Consider the following 22,063-nt stretch of genomic DNA (forward strand, 5'->3'; position numbering starts at 1 on the left):
GGTGCTGGGAAACGTAGTCTCTTAGCGGACAACGGAATCCGCGGCGGGCCTTTCTGCATCTTTCTTCCGCCCTCGCGCTTTCCTCCGGACCGTAACTTACAGAAGTCAGCCCACAGCGCGAGCGTTCCCCCATGAGGTCAAGATTCTCCCCTCGCTCTGACCCTAAGTTGGCTACTCTAAAGAGCATGCTTTACATGCCAGAAAGGGTCCTTGGAATAATAATAATAATAATAATAATAATAAATAATATAATATATAATATAATATAATATAATATAATATAATATAATATAATATAATATAATATATTGCAGCCTGATAGATATAAAGTGTTTGACCACTTATAAAATCGTCTACGCTTTAAACGAGGTTTTTAAAAAATGTCATCATAAAGTTGCTCCTCTGTATAGTACGGGGAACTGTTTTTTTTTTTTTTTTTGCAGCCTCGATCTGGTAGCCCTAGTTAAAAGGGCATTACTTCCAGCTTTCTTGTGCAGTGTTCCAGGAAGATCTGTCCATTTGGTTTTAATTTTCTACAGTATTCTTAGGTCTGAACTCAAATCTGAGTGAGGAAGAATGGTTCCAACTATCTCTGAGTCCAATAATGATCTGAAGCTGCGTTCTCACAACCCAGTTTAAAAAGCAGCTACGTATAATGGGTAGCACTTCAGCCAAGCTTTGTGGCTTACCATGTTGCTCAAATAGAATCCTCTGGAGCCTGCAACAAACTTTGAATAGTGTGTGATATTGTGTTTGGACATACTAATAAACCACATGCTTGTTAAAATGTATATTATGGAAACAAACACAACAGAGATGGCAATGTTAGTAGCTGAGAGAGAGGTGAGCAGACATTTGAAGTCAGCATAGTTGTGGTTCTAATAATTTTTTTAAAAGTCTTGTTTAGCAGTTGTCAATTCACTCACACCACGAGCATCTAGTAGCTTACCTTATTCCTAAATCCCATTGGTGAGACTTATGTATAAATGTACATAATGCAATATAAATCTTTTGACTTATATGTGTAAGCGTACATAGAATGAAGTAGTTATTAGCTTTTCATATAATCACATATTTAGCTGTTTGCGCAAGGCTGAGTCAGAAAACTTCATTCACGAGTACACACTTTTTTCTTTACCACTCCCTGGTCATGTACTATGCTTCAAGGTGGTCTGCATCTGAAGCAGACTATATTTTGGGGTTGTGCAAATAAGACTTTACCTTATAACAAAGGTAGGTTATAAAATCCATTTAGTGGGAACCCCAAATGGCAATTCTTTCAGTTTCAGTCAAGACAGTAAATTCAGTCAAGACAGTAAATTCAACGCCCATTTAAAAAAATAGCAGGGAACTGGCAAGTGAGGTGTACAGTGGTGGTGCATGTATTAAATAACTCAGCTTTTTGGCTCTGTATATTTTATAAACGCAGCCTTTAAGACAGCCAGACATGATAAATGCGTCAGGGATTCCCAACACATAGCATGCGCCAATATTAAGAGTCTACTTCAGGATTGTAATCAACCCACTTATACACCCTGCCTGTTACAATGCTGAAAACAGAACCTGTTATTTGCATTTTAAAAGAATCCTAATTTAAGTGTGAAAATCCTTTTAATGTAGTTTGGATTAGATAAGATTTTAACAAGCAGCTGATTTAATGTCATCTGACTTCTTATATAAATCCTTGATGTGTTGAATTGGTTTTCAGCCTAGATTTGCAATTGAAACACTGTTGAAAATGTAAATTAGTTGAACAGCCATTAACACCAATTAATAGACTAAGTTTATTGATCATGACATTGTAAAACATCTGCTTCCTTCAAGATTTCATTTCAGCCTCCTCGGTTTACTTGTATTATTAATGTGGAACAATGGCAATTCCACAGAAACTAGAGGTCTGCTTTTATTATATAATCTGGTTGTGCATCGTATTTCAAAAAGTATGAATTTCATAGTATTAAAAAAATACACAAAAACTACGAAGTCTTTATTTCCCCATTCTTTTAATTTGTATTCACATTCAAAATTAGGTTTACTGGAATCCAGTGAAATTAAAAAAAAAAATCCAACCAGGGTAAAATGCCCAGTGATGCCACAATGCATAATTAAAATCTTGAAGACCTAATTCTTATAAACAAACACAGAATTTATTTTAAGGAAATCAGAGTCTCACAATGGTAAACCATAAAAGCCATGATTATTTTGTTCCTTGGCTTGGTTCAGTTTATAGCATTTTACAATTAGTAATAAAGACATAGAGTTCTACTCACTTGACAGTTACAAAAAGATTGCTCAAAGTGAGGTATTTCCTTTAGGAAATCAATGAATAGTACTGATACCAGGTATAATCAGAATGTATAAACTTAAAGACACAGTACAAAAAAAAATATTTGAAAGGTTATTTCAGTAAAGACAATGAAGTGAAATATTTCAGCTTTGAAACATGACTATACTTGCACTTCTGGATTGCACTGCAATGCCAACAGGACATCATTAGCAACAGTTGATACATGGTCCTCATCCCAAACATTTATTTGCTAACATAGCAAGTTTAGGGACATATTTTCCTATTTAGACTGTGGTTAATGATGTTTCTTTTATAATAAAAACAATGTCTATATACATGTGCAAACCAGAAACTCAGCAAAAAATATATATTTGTATCAGAAATGCATTGATCCAGGATTCTTCATTTAATCATACAATGGATGCAAAGATACTGCATTGGAAAACTCTCCTCAGAATAATTTTCTTTTTAAATACAGGACTTCATTCAGCAATATTGACTGTCATGAAACATACAGCATTTATTTAACTACCATTTGAATCTATCCTGTTAGATCTCCTGTCAGATAGTACAATTAATAGCTACTGTCATATTAGCAAAGGTTATTGGTCCAAATGTAAATTTATAGAAAAATTCTAAACATGTCAACTCATGACTTACTGAGAGGTAAGTGGGTATAGGACTGAATCATTACTTGTCTTCAAGCAGTGATTCAGATTAGGTATAACCATAACAAAATAATCTCAAAGTGTTTAAAGAGAAATTACTGATCTTTTAAATACTTTTTAAAGTCTAGAAATATGGTTATGCTAGATGTAACTAGCCACTGCAGTTTGATCTTGTCACAACAATTTAGAAAGGGTCTAAAACCTTTAATGATTCAATGTTTTATGCCCCTCTCAAACTACATTTCTCCCCATAATACATATGAAAATATCATATGCATTATGTAAAAACATGTAAAATGGTCCCTTTAAAATAAAGTAATTTGCTTTAATTTGGAATTTATAAAGGTTTTTATACAAATCTAGTAGATGTTTAGGCCACAAAAGCAGTTGCCTATGTGTAGTCCCTAAATGATAAACGTCAAGATAAGACTGTTACACATTTTCATGTGTAATAATTATTTTCAATAATGGGCTTTACTCTCCTAAAGGTGTTCAGAGAAAAAAAGCATAGTCAATATAAACCGAAGATATTTTTAATGGAACTACAAGATTCTAACGTTTTAGACACAGTCTATTCCTTGTGAAATCCCATCAATATAAGACAATTTTGTTTTTTAATTTTAATTTGGAAAATTCAAAAGGTGCTGGCTTCTTTATATTTGTTGTCTATGAAATTGTCACAAATAGTTTTTCTACAATGAGATTTACAACATTATGTGATAGAAGAGGAGCCACAAAGCTTTAGGGAAATGTTACGGATAGCTCATGTCAGAAGCTGAATCGATAGTGAACGAGAAACTTGTATGAGAGGATGTATTTGAACTCTTGACCTGGAGAAGGAATAGCTCCTTCAGGATAGTTGATGGAGTTTACCTTAACCAAAGGGCTGGTTCTGGATTGTGAATAATCCCATGAGTGTATTATACCACCTATCCCATGTTTTGTATTATACCACCTACTGTAGATGGACTACAGTGCACAAGACAGGATTGAGTGGTTAATAGTCAGAAGACACCAAACCACTAGATTCAATAGGGGACTACAGCTACAGTTATTATAATCTTTCCAATAAGTGGTTATAATAGCAAAGCCATAAAATCAATATTTTGTAATGAACTAAGTGTATGTCAGCACACTGCTTTACATTCTAGTCTAGACATATCAAGTCACTAGATTAGAGATCTGACTTTGCATAGAGTGGTATGAGAGTGGTTAGGGAGACTGGTTTCTTTTGGCAGTGTCAAGAGTGGGTCTTGGGGAAAAATGGATGTGAAAGGAGTGAAAGAAATGAGGATAAAAGTACAGTGACTATAGGAAGAGAAGGAATGAAAAATGATTAGAAGATAGGTTAACCTCCAACAGAATTAATGGAAAATACATTTGAGGAAAGAGGAAGTAGAAACTGCATGAACTGGCTTATGAAATGCCACAAGTGTGTAGAACTATGGTAGTGGGAAATACGAAAAAGGATTATTTGGCGGACAATGTTGTTGAAGTCTAACACTGCATTTGCCTTTTTTGCAGCATATCATTTTGTTGGCTCATATTTAATCTGCATTCAACTGCTATTCCAAGGTATTTTTATTAGTACTGTATTACCAAGCCACGTATCCTGTGCATTTGATTGCTTAAGAATTTTACATTTCTCTTTGTCAAATGTCATTCTGCTACTTTCAGTCCATTCCTTTAACCTATCAAGATTGTTTCAAATTTAATTCTGTCTTCTAGGACGTTAGCTATCTCACCTAATTCTGCATCATCTACAAATGTGGCAAGCATTCCCTTCCTTTCTTCAACCAAGTAATCAGTAAAAATACTGAAGATTAGAACTAGTGAAGAATAGGTCAGTCAACATATACTGAAAGTGAGCAAAGTGGTTTCTGAGTTCAGCAGATGAGTGAAAGACAGTCCAATATTATACGTTTGGCACCTATGGCTCTGTTGTACAGGATGGGATAGATGTTCTGATGTGCAGAGAGAGTTCTGGGGTATGTTATGACACAGCTGCTTCCTCTGTACCACTGGAGATTTCTGCTTGAGATGAAAGCAGGACCCTGGATAGTTGAAAGACTGAAACAGGGTTGTTATAGTCCTCATTTATATGCTAGAAGTTTTTGATTCTTGTCTGAGGCACCATCAATCTTAGTACTGAACAGCCCCTCTATATTATATATGAGATTCTCAATCCAGGCTTTGGCTTCCAAGAGCTCAATACAGCAGAGTCCAGGTGTAACAACAAATGGTGATGCCTTAACTTCAGCTATTGAATGAGTTTGTGGAAAGCTGCAATGGTATGTGGGAATGAACTTGGGAGACAAGAGGAAGAGCCACAGCCAGGGGAACAGTCAGATAAAAGGCAGCTTAGCCCACAGAAGGAATGTGGGCATGGCAAATGTCTCAGAAGGGTCCCTCCCTAGTTTCTTGAGCTAGTAGAATTAGTTCATCTGGGCATGTTTCCTGTCTGGATTATCTCACATGGCTGACATCAGCAGAAATAAGGTGGTGGTTGTTTTTTTTTTTAAAGCTAACTGAGCTCCTTCAGTCTGGAGAAACTGGGATTATCTTATACTTGTCATCTAGCAAGTAGGCTAGTAGGAAACTCCTGTAAAAATTGTATTTCATTATACAAGCTGGATAGTTTGCAATGCAAAGAGTATCTCTGAAGATTATAACTTGTGTCCAAAACTTTCCTCCTTACCCATGCATGCAGGTTTTGCTGTCAGTGAGAATTGGATTAAGATACCTCCACAACAGAATTGGGAGACAGGTATTTTAATCAGATTTGGCAATCCCTTTCAAATATATATAATATTCCGGGGTTGAGGAACATTGGAAGATATAATTCCAATCTGTGAGTATAAACTTTGTTACATTTGAGCTAGGGGCCTGGACAAGTAAAACTCAGATGTCAGTTCTGCTTTGAAGGAGCCACATCCTAGGGACATAAACCATTCCATGTGGGAAATTGCTGGTTTAGCATTGAAAAGTGATGATGATAATCATATGGAAAAAACAGTATTTTTAATAAGATGGGAAAAGTAATCAAAATCAAGGCAAAGTTGATGCTATAAGACCCAATTTTAATTGCTGGAACACTGGTGAGAAAACATGAAACTTATGGAAATGAGAAAGAGGTGTCCCGCTAAAGGAGCATGTTCATAAGACATCCAGCTTTGATCTTGACTATGCAGAGATTGAGATGGGAAAAGGTCTTCATCCCAACTTTTTCTGTTGTAAAAGAATAATCTGGAGATCTATTATGAAGCTCTCCCTCTGATACTGAGTCTTAGGATTGAGGAAGATTATGCGGTTCAGACAGGTGAATCTAGCAATGGTGGAGGGAGGAAATGGAGAAAGAGGGCAATGAGAAGGATTCAAGATAGAACCTGTATCAGGGAGACTACAGAACCCTGATTTCCCCCCACTAGCTTTGCCCTGCTCAGGCTTGAGTGGGACAAGTTTTTTAGAAGGCTTTGTCCATTTAGTGAGCAATTCCTCTGGTACAAGTAGTAATACAGTAGAAGCTTGATATTTTCTATCAAAGACAAGCTTCAATGCAATCAAGAAGAGAGGAAGGAGTGTTCAGGCAGTTTCTGGGACACAACAGGTTTTTAGGGGAGGAAGAAGTGCCAGAATCTGCCATCTACATGCTTGTTCTCAAGGAACAGCTGACAACCAAGACAAATTATTATGCTGAACCTGTCTGAGAATGCTTGGCAGTGCTTACAAGAGTTTACTGCATCACTTTTCCCAAGACAAAAAAGATCTATCTGAAGAGTGAATCTTCCTTCCACAACAGTGGCACTTGTGGAATAGGACCTTCAAGGCCAAAAGGCAGAGACCAGAAAGCTTATCCACGAGGGGGGAAACAACGCCCATCCTCTGCAAGGAGAAATAGAAAAGGAATAAGACAATAAACAAATGGATGCAGAAAAATATTTTAGATTCAGACAAGAACTCGGAAGACAAATGCACTATTACTGTGACTGTCAAAAATGTAGTGGGGGGTTTGGTGTGACTTGCACCTAGTCATGTGCAATGGTACACATAGAAGGTGGCGTTCCTGCTAATAATTTTATAGCTCTAGGTGGTCCGGACAGGGCTCTGCATGCATGCATAACCCATATATATGAATCACAGAGAACGCAATAAAAAACACTCTATAAGGTGGGAAGTTTTCTCTGCCTTAATAGGAATCAAGGGGGGGAAAGGAGGAGAATGCAGCCCTGATGTACAGCTCACTGTTAGTTGATTTTGAAGCAGATGGTAGTTCTTCTCTGAATCTCTCTTCAGATAGCTAATTGAGCTGGCACAAGTCCTGGGCCTTGGCATATTGCTGTTTTGTTTTTCCAAGGCCTTTGGTGAAATAGAGAAACAAGAATACAAATTTAGCAAGTGGGTTTCCTTTCTATGAGGCTTTTTGTTTTCCTAGCGTAGAATCTGACTCTCTGGTTATATAATAAAGCATTCTAATAAACTTTGTAGCTCTCTCTACTGGAAATTCCTCTGCCCAAACTTTCCTGCATAATGCCTTCCCATTGATTCTGTTTACTAAGGATTTTTAAGATTTAAGAGTTCCTAACCCTGAAAGTGGCTGTATTTCCTACTCAACTGTAGTACTGTAGAATTTCCTTACATACAAGGAAGTGATACCAGTGACAACTGTGGTGGCCATTGTGAATTACAAATAAGGCCTTCAACAAGATGTTACTATGTTATGGGATCCTATCCTTGAGGTCAGCTAGCCATGCCCAGTTATAAAGACATTAATTCTATCTTGTTCTCCCACCTAACAGCATTAATCTAAGGGTATTTCTCTGCCTTCTCTTTCCTTTCTCGAAGTTGGATCACACTCCTTTGGTGAGTTAAGAATCAACGACCAGAGAATATATTCACTATTAGAAGAAATGCTTGAGAATAATGAATTACCACTATTTTCAACATGAATGGATTTCTGAGATTGAGGTTTCTTTAAAATCAGTATTTTGGTTTTAAGGAAAAACAGCATTTTCAATAACTGATACTTTGCAGTGTGCAGTGTAACTCACTGAACAGGAGGGAAGGAGAATCAGAGTTATATATGTATTAGATTACTTCAGCTAAGATTCATTTATGCAAATGATCATCCATATCATCACAAAACTGTATATCTAATTTGGCAAAATGGGTAAAACAAGAGGACACGCATCATTCTGTGGCTAATTCCATAGTAATACTATTGAACATAGCCTTCATCTGCATTATCCTTATCCCATCCTACCCAAATAATTTTAAAATAGAAGATATTATATATTTCAAATTCTAAATAGATTTCAGCTGTGAAAATCTGAGGAGGATTTGGTTTTTTAAAAACCTTCTTCTCCATATGCTCTTCAGAAAGAGCATTACTAGCAAAATAATAGCAACTTGATAGCAAGAGGTTCATTCCTGCTACTGTATGTAAAAACCTTTATGTTTTGAAACATTATGAAAAAAACTCACCCCTACATTAACATATAAATGATAGCGGGAAATATAAAAATGCTGTGGCAATTACTTGCACAAGTAGGACTCTATATTAATATAGTCATTATCCCACAGTCAGTCTAAAATCTATCAGAAGCTGCTCCCGCTAAAAGCAGAAGGCCTGAAGTGATCATAGCAGCTCTTTCAACCCAAAAGGGGGGAAAAAATCTTTGGTCCCAATCTTGAAATACACTACCCTACACGTTTCAAAAAAGCTCTTTGCACAGATGTTCACATTTAAGAGAAGCAGTATTATCTTTATGCCAATTAATAGAATATGAGTGACTAAACAGAGCAGGCATGTAAATAAACCTCATTTCTTTAGAATGTTGTTTAGAAGGAAATTGCTGCTTTTGAGTTCTGGAACAAAAGAGCATCTCAGATGGTGTCTGGGGCTACAAGATGGAGGTGAAGGACACAGAAGGTACTTCCAACACTATCAGTACCTTACATTTATGGAACTTTCTGTGTGTACATTCTATGTGCAGTATTAACTTGCAGGTACCACACTGCCAGAGTAGCAGCAATAATACCCACCTCAAAACAATTAAACTTTTTTTTAAAATACAGTTTTTCACTTTCCTCTGTGTGTGTGTGTGTGTGTGAGATATATTGTATATTGGTGTTTTTTAATTTCAATTGGTCTGTGATTATAATACTAAAATCTAAATTTAGTCATTGTACCAAATTGCTTGCATTAAAATGTTTTTGTGGATGCAATTTTCCAGAATAGCTATTTATAATGGAAACACCCAGAGTAGAGGCAAAGAATTGTGTGACTGATAGATGAGAGAATTGCCTTAGTGAAAGAGTGTGATGGAGTTCCTGAGAAATAAACTGAATTAATGGGAAGAGATAATATTTATTAAATAGTGGTAAGTATATCCCACAGACTAGATTAAGGGGGAAATAAAATTCTTTTCCTTCTTTAAAGTTTTAAAAAATTATTTAAAGTTTTTCTTTAAAGAATAGATGAAAGAAACGTATGTGTATTTTCAGGATTTCATAAACAAGTGAGCACATTAAAAAAGAAATGTGTACAATCTAAAAAGCTACTCAAAATTATACGATCCTATTGGCTATGGAAGGAGAGAGATTCATATACAAAATGTAACAGGCCAGCTTTTACGTAAAGAAGCAGTGAACAGCACTACCTTTAGTGTCTTGTTTGAACCAGGACATTGTTTTTCACTAGGAGTCTGCAAAATAACTTGAATCTGAAATCTTTTCAGCTTAAAATGTTCTATTTTGAGTTTTAAATAGTTCTGAGGTTGAAACAGGCCTTCTGATCTCATCATATTTCCATCCTGAGACTGAAATTAACTTCTGGAATAGCTGAACATCCCACTTCAAACTTGAAACAACTGTTTTTTATTAAAAACATTTTGCAAACCTGCAATTTTTCAGTGAAAAGTAATGACAAAATCAGGGATTATAGAAAAAAACAGATATAGTGCAAAAAAAAAATATCTTTCCACTGAAAATTATATAGCTAAAACTGGTGACCTCTAAGGAATGGTATGAAAAATATTTAGGATACAGCAAGTTTATTTTATGCCTGTTCAATCTAATACAAAATTTCATTCTGTGCAAAAAGCCATTGAAGCTTTTTAAATGGCCCTTGTTTAATTATCATTGCCCAGAACACCCAAATGCAGCAGTGACAGAGAAGACAGGCTGTGTGTATTCCATGATCCACCCAGAAATATAGAAATTCTAATTTAAGTGCAGATTTTGCTATCCTGAGAATTTTAAACTTTAAAAAGGCATGTTTCTAGATTGTAAGGCTGAGAACAATCTGAATTTCTAGTTGTCAGAAGCAGTGTTTCTTATGCCTGCATCCATTTTTTTTGCCTTTGTTCACCTTCCTTTACCCATTAGCCAATCAGCACAAAATACAGAAATATACCTAATTCATATGATTGAGACAGACTTTGGAATTCAGCTTTTCTGAAGTATCAAATCTGGGTTTTTAGCATAAAATGCACACAATCCTGATAACTTCCCTTACTGTTTTTGATATTAAGATGGACTGAAAAGTTCAAAAAAAGGTCATTTTACAAGGAAACATAATAAAAACAATTCCTTAGGTAAAAAATATTTTTTGCATACTTTTTCCCCTTTAGCTACCTACTGAAATAAAACCGAAAAGGTGAAATTGAGCTTGCCTTGCTCCGAAGGCCATTGACAGCAGTAGTCAATGTTGCCTTGTAAAAAAAGGAAAGCAGAACCTGGCCCACAAAGAATTCCCTAAATAGGGATAACACTAATCACCGAAGTGCACTTGACACCATAGGAGCTACAGTATTTTTTTTTCACATGCACACTTTGTAGGACATTTTGTACATGAAATTAAACAATGAATATAAATATGCAAGCATCTTCTGTTTAAGTATACAAATTAAAGTTTGTTTACATTCTTTACTTTCCAAGTTGCTGATGGAAAAATGAGATCTTCCCAATAGGAAGCCCAAAGATGCTCATTAATGCAGTAAAATATTCATATACGCCTTTCTTTCTTTCTTTCTTTCTTTCTTTCTTTCTTTCTTTCTTTCTTTCTCTCTTTCTTTCTTTCTTTCTTTCTTTCTTTCTTTCTTTCTTTCTTTCTTTCCTCTCACTCACACATACACACATACAGCTTTCTCACATACTTCAGGTTATATAGCTGCATGACTATGAAAAGCCCTAGATAGGACGTACTCCTCTCACCACAAGAGGATGACAGAATTATTAATATTAATTCATTTTTTTCTGTAGGCAATTTCTTCTATCTTCAGTAATTTCTGGGCTGAAATCTGCACAGAAGCCATTAGGAGCAGGGGTTTCCAAACAACTTTTAGACTCCATTTGATCAGGATATAGGTACTCTTCAGCAAAGTTTGGGTACATTTCAGTAAAATGATAGAAATCATCTAGAAATAGAAAAAAGATAATTAAAATGTTGATTATTGAAACTATCAATTTTTTTGCTATATCATAAGGCGTAATAAAACTATTGTATATAATGAACTGTATGAAAAATTAGTTACGCTTTAGGTCTACTGAAATCAGTGGAAACTAAATTTCTGGTTAGTAATTGATCCAACTGATTTCAGTAGGTTTACTCTAAGCATGGCTAAGTTACAATTTATCTATCTTTAGGGAATATGTTTAAGATGAACTTGTTAACTGAATAAATGCAGAATATTTGGAGCAATACACTGTAGGGTGCATAATTGTAAAAGGGCCTTTTAGACATCATCATCACTCTGAAGGAACCAAAGTTAAAGAACAACAATAGGGTAAGAGTGTTTTTGAAACCATTTTTGTTTTCCATGGTGTACACTGTTTCTCTTGATCCACAATATCCTCTGAGAGGATACAATATAGAAACAGCATTATCTTTTTGTCAAAGCCAACTACAATTCCTACTGCTTATGAGCTTTCAAATTTTCTCTTCTCTGAAAACTGCCTATCTCAAGTTAGATTATGCATCCTAAGATTACATTATATTTTCATAATTGCATAATTGCTGAAGAAAAATGTCAAAAATGATTAACAAGCTTTCAGCAATTATATTTATCCATTGTTGCCTATCTTTTCAGCAAGAAATCCCAGGATGCTTCAGAATTCCTTGGAATGCAATTCAAAATCTGTTGTAGTATCTATTTCCCAATTTCTATATATCACTTCTATCATACTGTTGTTGTTGTTGTTCAGTCGTTAAGTCATGTCCGACTCTTTGTGACCCCATGAACCATATTGCGCCAGGCCTTCCTGTCCTTCACTGCCTCCCTGAGTTTGCTCAGTTTCATGCTCATTGCTTCAGTGATGCTATCTAACCATCTCATCCTCTGCCGTCCTCTTCTCCTTTTACCTTCAATCTTTCCCAGCATCAGGGTCTTTTCCAAAGACTCCTCTCTTCGCATTAGGTGACCAAAGTATCTGAGCTTGAGCTTCATTATCAGTCCTTCCAATGAACAATCAGGGTTGATTTCCTTTAAGATTGACTGGTTTGACCTCCTAGCAGTCCAGGGAACTCGTAAGAGTCTTCTCCAGCACCACAGTCCAAAGGCATCAATTCTTCGGCACTCAGCCTTCTTTATGGTCCAGCTCTCACAGCCATACATTACTACTGGAAAAACCATAGCTTTGACTATGTGGATCTTTGTCGGCAAGGTGACGTCTCTGCTTTTTAATATGCTGTCTAGTTTTGCCATAGCTTTCCTTCCAAGGAGCAAGCGTCTTTTAATTTCATGGCTGCAGTCTCCGTCTGCGGTGATCTTGGAGCCCAAATAAATGAAGTCTGTTACTGCTTCCATTTCTACCCCTTCTATTTGCCAGGAATTGATGGGTCCAGATGCCATGATCTTAGTTTTTTTAATGTTGAGTTTCAAGCCAGCTTTCGCACTCTCCTCTTTCACCCTCATCAAGAGGCTCTTTAGTTCTTCTTCACTTTCTGCCATTAGGGTGGTATCGTCTGCATATCTGAGGTTATTGATGATTCTCCCTGCAATCTTAATTCCGGCTTGTGATTCTTCCAGCCTGGCATTTCTCATGATGTACTCTGCATATAGGTTAAATAAGCAGGGTGACAGTATACAGCCTTGTCGTACTCCTTTCCCTATTTTGAACCAATCGGTTGTTCCGTGACTGGTTCTAACTGTTGCTTCTTGGCCCGCATACAGATTTCTCAGGAGACAGGTAAGATGGTCTGGTACCCCCATCTCTTTAAGAATTTGCCACAGTTTGTTGTGATCCACACAATCAAAGGCTTTTGCATAGTCAATGAAGCAGAAGTAGATGTTTTTCTGGAACTCTCGTGCTTTCTCCATGATCCAGCGAATGTTGGCAATTTGATCTCTAGTTCCTCTGCCTCTTCGAAACCCAGCTTGTACATTCGGTAGTTCTTGGTTCACATACTGCTAAAGCCTAGCTTGTAGGATTTTGAGCATAACCTTGCTAGCATGTGAAATGAGTGCAATTGTGCGATAATTTGAGCATTCTTTGGCATTGCCCTTCTTTGGAATTGGAACGTAAACTGACCTTTTCCAATCCCATGGCCACTGTTGCGTTTTCCAAACTTGCTGGCATATTGAGTGCAGCACTTTAACAGCATCATCTTTTAGTATTTGAAATAACTCAGCTGGAATACTGTCATCTCCACTAGCTTTGTTGTTAGCAATGCTTCCCTAAGGCCCACTTGACTTCACTCTCTAGGATGTCTGGCTCAAGGTCACTGACCACACCAGCATGGACATCAGGGACATTAAGATCTTTCTTGTATAGTTCTTCTGTGTATTCTTGCCACCTCTTCTTAATCTCTTCTGCTTCTGTTAGGTCCCTGCCTTTTTTGTCCTTTATCATGCCCATCTTTGCACTAAACGTTCCTTTGATATCTCCAATTTTCTTGAAGAGATCTCTAGTCTTCCCCATTCTATTGTTTTCCTCGATTTCTTTGCATTGTTCATTTAAGAAGGCCTTCTTATCTCTCCTTGCTATTCTCTGGAAATCTGCATTCAGTTGCTTATATCTTTCCCTTTCACCCTTGCTTTTCACATTCCTTCTTTCCACAGCTATTTGTAATGCCTCATCAGACAGCCATTTTGCTTTCTTGCATTTCTTTTTCCTTGGGATGGTTTTAGTTGCTGCCTCCTGTACAATGTTACAGACCTCCGTCCATAGTTCTTCAGGCACTTTGTCTACCAAATCTAATCCCCTAAATCTATTCATCACCTTCACTGTATACTCACAAGGAATATGATCTAAGTCATACCTGAGTGGTCTAGTGGTTTTCCCTACATTCTTCAATTTAAGCCTAAATTTTGCAGTAAGAAGCTCATGATCTGAGCCACAGTCAGCTCCTGGTCTTGTCTTTGCTGTCTGTATAGAGCTTCTCCATCTTTGGCTGCAAAGTATGTAATCAATCTGGTTTCGGTATTGACCATCTGGTGATGTCCATGTGTAGAGTCGTCTCTTGTGTTGTTGGAAAAGAGTGTTTGCTATGACTAGCTTGTCCTCTTGACAGAATTCTATTAGCCTTTGCCCTGCTTCATTTTGTGCTCCAAGGCCAAACTTGCCTGTTATTCCGATTACTCCTTGACTTCCTACTTTAGCATTCCAATCCCCTATGATGAAAAGGACATCTTTTTTTGGTGCTAGTTCTAGAAGGTGTTGTAGGTCTTCATAGAAGTGGTCAACTTCAGCTTCTTCGGCATCAGTGGTTGGGGCATAGACTTGGATTACTGTGATGTTGAATGGTTTGCCTTGGATACGCACTGAGATCATTCTGTCGTTTTTGAGGTTGTACCCCATTACTGCCTTTCCCACTCTCTTATTGACTATGAGTGCAACTCCATTTCTTCTAAGGGTTTCTTGGCCACAGTAGTAGATATAATGGTCACCTGAATTAAATTCACCCATTCCCGTCCATTTCAATTTGCTGATTCCCAAGATGTCGACGTTCAATCTTGTCATCTCATGTTTGACCACATCCAGCTTGCCTTGGTTCATAGATCTTACATCCCAGGTACCTATACAATATTGTTCTTTACAGCATCGGACCTTCTTTTCGCTTCCAGATACATCCACAGCTGAACGTCCTTTCGGCTTTGGCCCAGCCGCTTCACTCTTTCTGGAGCTACTTGGAAATGCCCTCCGCTCTTCCCCAGTAGCATATTGGACACCTTCCGACCTGAGGGGCTCATCTTCCGGTGTCATATCTTTTAGCCTTTTAACATTGTCCATGGGGTTTTCTTGGCAAGGATACTGGAGTGGGTTGCTATTTCCTTCTCCAGTGGACCACATTTTGTCAGAACTCTGTCATGACCTGTCTGTCTTGGGTGGCCCTGCACGGTATAGCTCATGGCTTCACTGAGTTACGCAAGCCCCTTCGCCACAACAAGGCAGTGATCCATGAAGGGGTCTATCATACTAGTTAGGTGTAAATCAGAGAGAAGTGGTAAAAGAAATAATAATAATAAAAAACCTTTGGGTTTTAATTAAGAACAGAAAAAAATAAATAGTATATACTTTTTCTGTACTAAATTAAAGCCCAGAGTATTTTATGATTTTTGTATAGATAGTATAGATTTCTGCATAGCCCATATGGGAATGTCTAATGTGTAAGAAACATGGATGTATGTTAGTTGTTTTAGCAGGGGCTAGAAAAATTTGCAACCAAGCACCTGATTTAACCTAGCAAGGCATATCATAGGGCAACTTAGGAAATGTGGTAGCAGGACTGAGTAGGAGTCACAATATTGGTTTTGCAATATTGCATATTACACTGCAGGACTGCCATAAACAATTCTCTCTCAAGAATGCTTCTTTATTTAATTCATTTATATGCAATGTGGGCAATTAAAAGCAATGGGTAACACTGCAAAGTAGTTGTAACCCATCTTTCAGTGTCGTAAGGCTCCAATACCAATGAACAACACCACACTGTATGCAGTGCAGTATATTCTATATAACATCATTTATGTGTTTATATGTACGGAGTGGGCATAAATAAGCCACACGCTCTATATAAATAAATAAACGAACAAGCAAAGTGCATGCTCCAAATGTAACTATAACAGAAGAAAGAAAGGCACAGTAACTTTGAAGTTGTCTTCTTCCCTTTCCAATTCCAATTCTAGTACTGAGCCTCATTCAGGTACCAATAGAAGAGAATATATGTAGCTCAGGATTGCAGTTCTTGGTGCTCTCTGAACTTAGTTGTTCACTTGCAGACATTTCATCACTCAACTAGGTAACATCATCACTGCAAGTGAGTGGGGGGTTTGCTGCCTGTTTATAATACAGTAGCTTGCCCTGCCAGCTTTGGTGCGGGCGTGGTTTCCTCTATCTGTTCAGGTAGTTTTCATTTCCAGTTGTCTTGCCTGATTTCTATACACAACAATCTTTTATGGAAATAGTTTCATAGACTTACCATATGCAATTTCCCCTTTTTCTTTATCGTCTATAGCTTTAAATAGATTTGACACATTAAGGTCTGAAACACCCATGGCAGTCTTCAGAATGCAAGTTAAATCTTGTTCTGTTATACCACCAGTTTCTGACTGATACATCTGTAAAATACACACACCTATTATTTGATGTTCCAGAAAAGAAACATGTTTATTACTAAACATGAGACATGAAGTAAAATATTAAGTTTGCTATCTCAAAGCAATACAAGCTTCATTTCATTTCCAACTACATGAGTTTTTTCCACCCCAAGATGGTGTGAATTTTCCTCACCAGCCAACAGAAACTCTCTAATTCCTTAAGTGCAAGCAGGTACTTTCTTTGCCCTATGGAACTGAAAACGTTTATACATTTCCCTATAGACTGAGAACCATTTATTCAATAATTTATTAGATATATTCATATTGCAGGTGGTGCTCAAGACAATAAAAGTATAAGAACTATGCTACCCAAAAATACCAAATGCAATACTAAATGTCACATAAAATGTTACCCCTTTAAGGCCCTTGAAGGAGATGCCTGTAAATCTGACCTGAAGATTGCAACCAAGTATGACAATGCAGCACAACCATGGAAGAAAGAGACTTGGAAGCACAGTGGGCACTATGGTAAGCCTGCACTAATTTACTGCTTCACTGAATGTGTAGCTTCTGATGGAAGACTTGCATCAATTGCTTTTTCTGATTATGCAACCTTGCCCAAAGGAAGTGCTGGTACTATCGGCAAAGTACTGGAGATGCATCCCTTTGTGTCAAGCCTCCAAACCTCCTCACAGATAGGCATGGAGTATTTTCAGTGCTAAGATCTGGACTGATGGAACAGAAACTGGCAGCTTGGATCTTTATTAGTTCTCAGTGAAGCATCAAGTAGACTGCATAACAGAGGGTCATTCCCAGGCATATTTGACAATGTTCAGGTATACCAGGAGCACAGGAAGTACTATGGGTAAAAAGAAGGAATTATGCACTAACTCAGAGTAGATAATTAATGGCTTTCTGTGTGGTCTCCAGTTAAGAGACTATTCCAGGACACATGTTCTTTTGCCCTTGAGTAAAATACCTTTCTTCCAAATCCAACAGGGATAAGGGATGGAGTTGCAAAATGCTGCAAAGTATCACTAGCAGGAAGCCTAGTGGAGATTCTCATGTACAGAAAAATGTTATTTATTAGATAGTTAGTTCGTTTGTAATTACATGATCCCAGCCGTGGCCTTTATTTTCCTGCTATCTCCAAGTGTGTTTTTTTTTTAATCTTGATGCACAGCATATTTTAATAAGAGTCCACAGAATGGCTAGCACCAACACATCAGGACTAAACTGTATGAATGAAGCAATCAGGAAATTGCTCCTTAGTTACATGCTCAAGAAAAAAAATAATGGAAATCACTGCATTGTTGATTCTGCCTTCAGGGCAGCTAGGCTCAGCCTCTATGAAGTACAGTAACTGAACATTGACAGAGGCCAGAACAAGCATATGCAGAATCACCAAGAGCCTTCTGTTCTGTTAGAGGGAATGCATTGAGTGCACTGTATATGGTTCCTTGAAAGCTTGAACAATATAGATACGCTTTGCTTACTGTTCCACAGGCTTGGTGTCATGGACTATGCAGAGAAGAAAAGGGAGATCAGGAGAACCTCAAAAGGATTGAGCCAAAATGCAAAGTAACTCTCTAGTTCCTCTCTTTTTAAGGAGGAACTAGAAACACATTTTTAAATTGACAAGAAGTTATGGACTTAGGCTGGCTTATTCTGAATGAAGACAGAAAAAAAGGATGGAGCCAAGATCCTCAATATTAACTACAGGAATCTAAAGTCTGCTTTGTATAGATGGTAGGAAAAAAAAAGTTTTTAAATGTTTCCTTACAACAAAAAAGTAAGTAAGAGGAAGTAAGGAAGTAAGAGGAAATTTGTATAAGAGCAGAGGAACCTTCAGTTCATTTAAAGCTTTAAAAAGATACAAACTTCTCAAGGTTCATTTGCATCACTTCAACTTCTGAAATGACTCACAGTTGAAATTATAAAATGACCCAATACAGTGGTACCTCGGGATACGAACTTAATGTGTTCCGTGACTCTGGGCGTGTCCCGAGTTGGTCGTAATATCTACCTATGTTGCAAAAATAACTTGGTTTTTAAATAGCCGTTAATTAAGCATTTTAAATAAAACTGTTACTTGCCTTAAAAGCCAACTGTATTGTTTGCAACGTTTTAGAAGGTCTACAGACTACCGACAAAGCTATTACATATTCTCGTATGTCAATCAGACCATCTTCCTTCTGTTAAAAAATAAAAAAGGAACATGCAGAAATTCATACCGAAAGAATATATATGAAAATTTCTGCACAAGGATTTACAGACACAAATATCCTAAAACTGGGATTAACGCAACTGGTATTTAAGATGGGGGCAACCAAATCCTTGTGAATTTCTGAAAATCTTAAGTAAATTTCTGTTTCCTTCATTAGAATGGGACTTAGAAAGTTTGAACAGTGTATTTATGGTTTCATTTTTCAGCAACCTATATTCTATAAAGCAACCTATGATTATATAAAGAAAGATGGCAATTTGATTAGTCTACCTGTGCAATATTTTTTACTGAAAAAGAGTGAAGAACTTTTGCAGTGGAGAGCTGCAATTGCCTCCACAAAACATATGCAACAGAGCTAGTAGGTGGGGCCATATCACACCCACAGCCATGTTCTGTTTTCACATGCATGCACACTCATTCTCATTCACTCGCAGGATCATATACAAATCGGGGGGGGTGGGGTTAGAGGGACTTCAATCTTATCATCAGGAAGGAAGATGGCTATTTCTAACCACTGTCAGAAGCAGTAAACACATTCTCTATTAATGACCTGATTGTTGATCATCTAAACAATGTGGAAAAATTGGCATGGCTCCCAGGGTGTGGATAAAATGATCATGGGCCACAGACTGCATTTATGTGCAATGGCAAAGCAAAGCAATTCTCTCCTTTTACCTGCAGCTACTTGCGTGACAGCACTCCCTCCTATTCTTTTGGCAGTTGGACCCAAGTGGATTTCACCCACTGTAACATTTTCTACTGTAGAAGAACTCTTGTGTTATATTTCTGGTGATAATGAATTCTTACCTCTTCAAAAAGTGCAAACATGTTTTCTAACATGTCTGAAACTTGGATTTCCAAATACTCAGCAAATTCCTTGAGAGTGACTTTTTTGTCTTTCAGTTTCCTAGCACTTTCTGAGTATGTATCAAGTTCTTTTTCAAGTTTCTCTGGCTTTAACCTTAAAACAGTGAGGAAAACAAAGTATTACTTTTTGGAAGTAATTGTTTAGGGGGGAAGAAAGACTCTTCTCTATTCTTTATATTAGCCCAAAAACCCATAAAAAAATGAAAATCTGGTTTCAATTGAAACGGTTAGGAAAAAAAAAACTGATTTCAGTTAAAATTTATTTTCAGCTGGGCAATTTATGTTCTCTTTTACAAAATACCAGATCAAGGCTAACATCTTTGTACTGTACATCCTTCTTCTTGTAATATGCCCCTACGTATTTTTTGTTCTAAATGGAAGAGCCTTACAAATTCTGTACCCTGAATTGTATCTGAATAAAGAGTTTGGCTATCAGAAAAATTAAGGAGTATTTCAACAGAACTCCCCCTTTCTAAAAAAAACATTAAATACTCCAAACTAGAGAAAATAATCTTAGTTCCAACAAGCATAAATTCTTACGTTTACAGTAATAAATCTATATCTATACAGCTATATAAAATCTCTATAATGATACACTGAATCTGCCATTTTTACAAATTAGTCTTTTTTTTTTTTTTTTGCATCTAAGAGCATGAAGAAAATAAGACTGGTCTTTCCTTTCTGTCTGAACCAAAAGCTACCTGAAACAGGAAGAGCTCAAAAAACTAGCAACATGCATTTTATAATCAGTTTGTCACTCAATTCTGACCAGTATTACAAAGAAAAAATATTCAGCTGTATATTACTATGTATTGATAATCTACTTACCCAAGATTTCTTACAAGTTTTGCAAATTCTAAGAGACAGGTATTTGAAGGGAGGTAGAGCTGTCCTTCAGCCAAAGCCAGCTGGCAATCTTCAAAAGTATAGTCTGTTACTGAAACTCCTAAAGCCCTTAAATAGACAAAAGAAATATGTACGTGCATACATGCATACACACCCAGTCTATTTCCTGAAGCATCAACTTGATGCACAATTCAGAAGTCCAATCAGGCATGGCATGGCATGGCAATACAAGTGAGAACATTCTTCATATTTTACAAACCTTCAGATATTAGAAGTGGAAGCTAAGAACTGAAGTAGAGGTAATGACTTGAGGATAGTATGTTGAATTTGCATCTAAGAGACTAGAATCCAAGGATTAGTGTATCACAATCTCTAAAGTGCACAATCATTTATGACTGCAGCACAGCAGGAAGTCATGTTTGGTTGTTTTGTAATTTCAGTCCTCTTTGTCCAATCAGATGCAAGAAGTGGTCACTTAGGGCACTGCCTCAGCACCGTGCACAGTAAACTGTAAATTTCCACAGGATTCAATACTGGGACCATTCCAATTTAACATCTGAGTCAGGATTTGGCAGCTTGGTTTTCTGGCCCCAGGCAAATTCATGCAATCGAGTGCTGTAAGATTATTCCCCCACTGCAAGATTTTGGTGACTTCTTAAAGAATATTAGTTACCAACAGATGTAGTTGGGAGTGAAGTGTCCTGAAGCATCTGACACACTCATTTCTATATTTACCAAACACTCAGGTCATGTATCTATTCTCAGTCAGTAGCTGGAAACTATAATCAGATGGATATGGATTAAGAGATTGAAACTAAATCCACTGCAAGTGAGATGTGACAGTAAGATCTTCTCAGGTTGTGGAAGACACAGGTCTTGCTACAACTGATGTGTTTGTTACTTCCCTAACAAAATGGGTTTAAAGGGAAGAATTATTTTAAATACAGAATAGCAATTTTATCAAGTTGCTGCAACCCCAAATAACTCTTTTCAGCCATGCATGATGTAGAGCTTCTACCCATTCTTGAACAGAGACCCTTGCAGTGCTAATTTACTTTTCTAAAAAATTCCCATGCTTGACTATTAAAATACATTCTGTGTAGGGACTGAAGATTCTGACATTTCAGCTACTGTAAAAACTGCTATGCAAATATCTAGATGTTTTTGCTCCTAATGCATTAACTACTAAAATGTCTCTGAGTTAATACTATAAAAACACTTTACAACTAGATATGTACTTGAGGAGCATCTCTTCTCCCTTTATCAGCTTTGATCCTCTTCTCAGGTTCTAGTCTGAGTACCATTTTTACATGAAATATAAACTGTCAAGGAGACAGAGGACCTTAACAAGAGCTCCAACACTGTGGGAAAAAAAATATTACCTACAGTTTTTCACTATTACTTCATTTCACTGACATAACTACCAATATTTCCTCTCTCTCCTAATTTTCTAGATGTACACACATGCAAATATTTAGTTAGGTCTTTGATTGCTTGCATGATGTTACTAATTTGTTTTTCTGCATTTGAAACAGAACAGTTAATTATTCCTTACTGCTAATATTTCCTTTATCTTTTGACATCCCGGCACAGAAAAAGTATTTTTCTTGCAGTATTTTATATATGAGCA

General features: G+C 36.9%; 1 protein-coding gene across 3 annotated transcripts in view; it reads right to left on the reverse strand.

The window, feature by feature from the left end:
- Nucleotides 1–1,765: 1,765 nt before the first annotated feature.
- The window catches only part of LPCAT1 (lysophosphatidylcholine acyltransferase 1), a 51,886-nt gene continuing 31,588 nt past the window's right edge, over nt 1,766–22,063 (reverse strand). The window contains exons 10-15 of one of the 3 annotated variants that reach the window (XM_088131397.1): nt 20,416–20,541; nt 19,528–19,681; nt 18,590–18,688; nt 16,376–16,514; nt 11,170–11,372; nt 1,766–7,311 (exon numbers count right to left, since the gene is read on the reverse strand). In XM_088131397.1, coding sequence (XP_087987523.1) covers nt 11,197–11,372; nt 16,376–16,514; nt 18,590–18,688; nt 19,528–19,681; nt 20,416–20,541 — 694 coding nt within the window. In that variant the 3' untranslated portion in view covers nt 1,766–7,311; nt 11,170–11,196. Of the gene's footprint in view, nt 11,373–16,375; nt 16,515–18,589; nt 18,689–19,527; nt 19,682–20,415; nt 20,542–22,063 lie in introns of all 3 variants that reach the window. The other 2 variants (XM_088131398.1, XM_088131396.1) reach the window with 2 other exon arrangements.

This window comes from Python bivittatus, unplaced genomic scaffold (assembly GCF_059951505.1).
Source record: "Python bivittatus isolate LINGU-HERP-01145 unplaced genomic scaffold, Pbiv_v1 ctg000960_np1212, whole genome shotgun sequence".
NCBI classification, from domain to species: domain Eukaryota; kingdom Metazoa; phylum Chordata; class Lepidosauria; order Squamata; family Pythonidae; genus Python; species Python bivittatus.